This window comes from Hippocampus comes, unplaced genomic scaffold (genome assembly GCF_001891065.2).
Source record: "Hippocampus comes isolate QL1 unplaced genomic scaffold, H_comes_QL1_v1.1 scaffold234, whole genome shotgun sequence".
NCBI classification, from domain to species: Eukaryota; Metazoa; Chordata; class Actinopteri; order Syngnathiformes; family Syngnathidae; genus Hippocampus; species Hippocampus comes.
In genome coordinates, this window is record NW_017805479.1 from 111,792 (window position 1) to 117,367 (window position 5,576).

The 5,576-nt window shown below is 40.3% G+C and overlaps 1 protein-coding gene across 1 annotated transcript; it reads left to right on the forward strand.

The window, feature by feature from the left end:
- The first annotated feature begins 276 nt into the window (after window positions 1-276).
- Window positions 277-3,688, forward strand: LOC109519280 (uncharacterized). The gene is made up of 4 exons (XM_019875704.1): window positions 277-519; window positions 1,432-1,757; window positions 2,253-2,490; window positions 3,236-3,688. The coding sequence occupies exons 1-4, from the start codon at window positions 292-294 to the stop codon at window positions 3,239-3,241; spliced, it is 798 nt and encodes a 265-aa protein (XP_019731263.1). The 5' UTR covers window positions 277-291; the 3' UTR covers window positions 3,242-3,688.
- Window positions 3,689-5,576: the final 1,888 nt, after the last annotated feature.

Genomic DNA, 5,576 nt, shown 5'->3' on the forward strand with positions numbered 1-5,576 from the left:
CATCTGCTTATGCTGTCTGCTACTGCTTCTGATATCATTCTACTGTTTCTGCAACTACCATCTGCTTCAATAAATGATCAAAAACGGACAGAGCGAGTAATCCTTCCATGCCGACTGACAAACCCTATTCAGAGGGCCGTGAAAACGGAAATAACTGAACACATATAAAATGACACATTTTTTTCGCCTGCAAGTGTTACCTCCTGTAGGTACAACCGCATGGGAAGGAGATCCCTGGCAAAGATACTGACAGAAATGATGGGCCGAAGAAAAGAGACAGTGAGACATTTAATGGGAGGGCAGGAGACTGTCTCCCTGACGACCGATATCTGGACAGACCGAACGATGAGGAGTTTCCTTGGAGTGACTGCCCATTTGCTGGCTCCTCATCCGAAGACTCAAACATACCAGCTCTTATCCATCCTGCTGACATGTCAGAAGTTCAAGGGAAGGCACACAGGAGAGGCCATTGCAAGGTCTTTTGACAATGTCCTTGAAGACTTTGGTATTGGCAACAAGGTAAGCCTGTTACATAACTGCCCCTCCCAATCAAGGCCCCGTTCCAAAAAAAAAAAAAAAACAGTGACTGTGTTATTGATGCATGTACTTTGATACAAGTTTGTTTTGATCACCATTTTTTCAGAATCCCCAATAATATCAAATACAATGAAATGTTGATCATTAAGTCCATTTTGCTCTGGAAGGACAGAATATTTATTTTTTGCTTGATTGAGGTATTCTTATTTTTATTAATATTTTATAAATGTATTGAATCATTTTAAAATACCAAATGGCATGGTTCTTGATAACTTAATTTGGCTGTCCCATCTTTGTTTTTCATTGTTTTTCTACCTGAGGGAAAGGAGGATCAGGCTGCAAAATTTTCATTCCAAAGCACAAAGGACATTGTTACAATGAGCTTTTGCTGTTATTTGATAGGGGCTTGGGGAGAGATCTCATTCATTAACTGAAATGTGTGTTCTATAATGTTAAAGGAAATTTATTGAAATTGATGTTTACATATACCTTGGTAATGACAGCTCACAGGTTCAGTTCAAAGTATTTGCTAATTTTATTTTTACACTATCTCAACAACCTGGAAGCAAACAACATACTTATTAATTTCACCTGATTTACCAAGGCTCAATTGTCTAACTCTAGGGATTTGCAACGTTCAGAATCTATCTGCACTGAAAATGAATATCATTTATGCTATCCTATGTGCCTTGACAGCTTCACTGCAGAAGTGACTAGTGACCAAGTTATAGTGCCTTGACAGCTTGACTGAAGAAGTGACTAGTGACCAAGTTATACAAATCATTGTCAGAGCCATGTGTCCTTCCACATTTTCAGTTGTCACCTGCCAAAAAATGTTGGATAACTGTGAGGCTTATGATTTTTTTTTTTATGTCTTTCTTTCCACTGGTTTAGGCGGAGTTCATTGTGACAGACAATGCGTCCAACATGAAACGCGCATTCTCCTTAGAATTTCCGGGGATAGACCTGTCTGGAGCCGAAGAGGAGGAAGGGGCTGGTGTAGAAGATGGCGACCTCTGGGAGGACCAGGATGAAGAGGATGCGGGGGCTGTGAGACAGGCATTGATCTTGGCCTCTAAACACAGGATCCCATGCTTTGCCCATACACTCCAATTAGTCATCGGAGACGGTCTCAAAGAACTGCGGGCAGTTGGGCAGGCCATTGCGAAGGTGTCAAAGCTGACAACAGTACTGCACAGGAGTGCAGTACTCAAAGAAAGGTATTAATACTACTGTAATTATACAGCCCAGTAACCCTAATTTACCCAGGCTATTTTGAGAGATGATATTCCTTGGGGTGTGGGGGATTATGGCACCCCCCCCCCGGTAAATTAGGGTTAAATGATTCTAAACTAATGGTGATGTTACTGTAAAGCTTCTACAATTTGCTGCAATTTTGTTACAGTAAAACCTAATAGGTTATTCTAAACTAATGGTGATGTTACTGTAAAGCTTCTACAATTTGCTGCAATTTTGTTACAGTAAAACCTAATAGGTTATTTTTGGGGGGGATATTTGTTTTCATTGAGGCTAAAGCTACATGTAATTGGGAGAGGCCCTGGGGAGCAGAGTCGGAGTTGTAGAAAATTTGAATGAAAAGTGAAGTGTACATTGTACCTGAAACTCAATGGTGCAAGTGTCTAGAACATATTGTCATATTAAATACAGTATGTACACAATAATACATTATTTTTCTTAATCTTTAAAATTTTAAGGTTTGAGGAGCGTTTTGGTGTGGACCGAACAATACCAGCTGCGAACTCTACACACTGGAGCTCTGTCTTTGTTCAACTCAAAGCTCTACAGAATCTACCAAGAGTTGATTATCGAGCGATTGCTGAAATCTGCGAGCCGGTGGAGTTCAACAACCTCATTTTCACACGCCAAGAGTGGGCTCAACTTGCTGAATTGACGACAATTCTGGAGCCTTTTGCTGATGCAACAACACTCACACAAGGTATGTTCAGGCTCCACCTAGACAAATTTTTGGTGATTGCACATTTGGACCATCAGAATCATTCATTCTTTTTTGTTGGCCCAAGCATGGAATGAGGTGGCCCAAAACATAATAAATATAGTTCATGTACTAGTACATTCTTGGACAAATTTTTGATGGCCCAATAATGGCTGCCAAAATATATTTTTTAATCCGGTTCTTCAAAGCTAAACTCCAGTGGTCCCGGACTCCCATGTCACAGTGAGATGGCTACTGCTATTGTTGAGCCCCTAGGTATGCTATATGAAGTAATAAATCTAATATTTAATGACGCTTTGATCACCTTTAAATTTGGAAATAAATTATATTTTTAGTGTAGCAACTCCCATTTATCTTTTGCATTAGGGTATTCTACTCATTATTACAAAGCTATATTAACTTAATCTTAAGTATCATAGTGAATATTGTTGTATACTTAAGGGCTACACACTAAGCATTTTTTCCTTGCTGGTCAAAACAAGTCATTAATCACTTGTCGGGCCAGTAACCAATTTTATTAGCCACATTTGAAAATTCTTGGGGCCTGCAGCTAATTATACTCGTCCAGGACTATCGGATCAGTGCTTGTGTGGAGCCCTGTATATTACAGTATCCAAGCAAATTATTCCCCTTTTTTTTCTTTAGGTTTAAGAAGAAATTGAATATTTTGCTAAAGTTGTGCTTGTTCTTAATTTCGCATTTCTATAAATTTGTTTAATTGACAGGTGATCAGACAGCAACCATTACAATGGTGGTGCCAGCCATCCTAGACCTGAACAGTCATCTTTGCAAGTGGGCAGATGAAGCCAAGTTTTGCCGGCCGATTGTAAGGTGTCTTCAGTCTTCCTTGAAACGGCGATTCAGGGGGATATTTATCCGATGTCAGATGGTTGAGGGGAGCGGGCCTGCTGAGGATGAGCCCTTCTTCGAGAAGCTTTTCTTCATGGCCCCTGTCATCGACCCACAGTACATGCTGGAGTGGGTGGATGATGTCAGTATGCCAACGTGGTCTCTCGATGAAACGGAGGAAAAGAGGAGAAGTGTAAAAGAAACCCTGAAAGGTACAATTCAAGATGTTCAGAGCAATTCCATGAGAATCGCTCAGAGTATGTAACATGAATAACATAAGATTATCTGCTGAAATATTCTTTTAGAAGAATTTGGTTCAAAAATGTATTTACTGTGCTGCTTTTATTTGTTTGATGCAAAACTAATGATAATCTTTAACAATTTTAGGATGAGTACTTAATGTTACTCACGTCACATACTCTAAAAAATTCTCATGGAATTACCCTTCAATTATTTTGTTAAATTAGGCTTGAGGCTGCAATTGCATATTCAGCAAGACTAAATGTCCATGGTTGCAAGAAAATTAATTATATTGAAAATTCTTCTGTTTGTATTTGTGTGTGCTTAAAATCGATGCTATTACTAATTACTTTACTCTTGATTTTGCACATATCACTAACTATTACCAGGATCTTTAAATGATAGTAATACTTCATTCTTTACAAGTAATCATTTAATTATTAATAATTTTTCAAAAACAATGTGTATCCAAGCTGCTTCACCTAATTAGGATGAAGAACCATGGTATTCCTTTATATTCTTTGGTGGACATGATGGAAGTAAAATGTTCTGATTGTTGTATCCATTGCCTCTTATTTTTATTTTCTAAAGAAGAAATCAGAAGAAATTTCTAAAGAAATCAGAGCAATTTTTATAACTTCTGTCTTTTGTTGTGTAGCGCTGGTTGTGTATGAAGCTGAACGGCTTGGGAAAGACCAGCCACCGGTACAGGAGGGGCAGCATGGAGGCAGCACTAGCGAGGACGGAGTACCGGCAAAGATGTCTAAGTTCGCGGCCAAATACAAGCAGAAGAGAAAGCGAGAAAAAAGTGGTGGCAAAGAGACTCCGCGTGCCCAGTTAGCTTCCTATCTGGAGAACGAGGTGGCGGGCGAGGAGCCGGTGGCATTTTGGAGACCTGGCGGGATGGCCAGTGTGAAGTATCCTGCTTTGTTGTTGCTGGCGCAGCATATCCTACCGGTACCTGCGAGCAGTGCCCCTGTTGAGAGAGTTTTCAGCAGGGGGGGCATTATCATGCGGCCACACAGGGCGCAGTTGTCAGCAGAAATGCTGGAAGTTTTAATGTTTTTGAAATGTAATGAAAATGTGTTGGTGCTGTCGTAGTAGTAGTATTAGTAGTAGTGATATTAGTAGCAGTTGTATTAGTAGTTGTTGTGTAATGTGTACAATAAAAGGCCGGGAAACTGACTCTGTGCTCATTTATTGCCCGTTTATTGTCAGTCACAACACTTTTATATCCACGCTTTCCGGCAACTCAACACTTTACGGCCGTAACGTCACGCGGTCGTAACATTACCCTGTGGCTGTAGTTACATGCCACAGTTGTAGTATTAGTGGTAGTGGTAATAATAGTAGTACTCGGAGAATGTTTAGAGATTACCGCTTTTTCTGCAGTCAGTGATTGACTTCTATGCAAAGTCATTTCTCAACTTGTCTTCCGTGCCATGTCATGCCTGTTGAGTGTTGATTTACTTCATATTAAGAAACTACTGGACTAAAACATTAATTCATAAATGTATATCATATGTTTGTTTGTTTTTTTCCTCAGTATAAATAACACGTACCCTGACTGTTCTACTCTTTGAATAAAAACACTTCATTCAAGCGTTATGGAGTGACGTGTGCTAGGGGTTATGGTGGAGGGGTGTTGCAAATCATGAAGACCTGCCAAGTGGTATGATAGCATTGCTTTGTACATGTTCTCGGCTAGGCCTCGGCTTCAACATCAGTCCTTGATCCTTGACCTTGTCCTCGGCTAGGCCTCTTTTCACCTCGGTGCCCACAGCCAGGGCTGTAGAGACTGTTAGAAGAAACCTTTTAGATGACAAAACGCTAGCTGAAGGAACTAAACCTTTGCCGGAACACATTTGTGAACTGTGAAATATGCCTCAACACAACCTACTTCAAATTCAGGGACACGTTTTACCACCAGGTCTTTGGATGTGCCATGGGATCCCCTGTGTCTCCCATTGTGGCC

Coding starts and splice junctions, on each gene's coding strand:
- LOC109519280 (XM_019875704.1), top strand. CDS start 292: ATGGGAGGGCAGGAGACTGTCTCCCTGACGACCGATATCTGGACAGAC. Junction 520..1,431: donor ACTTTGGTATTGGCAACAAG/GTAAGCCTGTTA, acceptor CCACTGGTTTAG/GCGGAGTTCATTGTGACAGA. Junction 1,758..2,252: donor AGTGCAGTACTCAAAGAAAG/GTATTAATACTA, acceptor TAAAATTTTAAG/GTTTGAGGAGCGTTTTGGTG.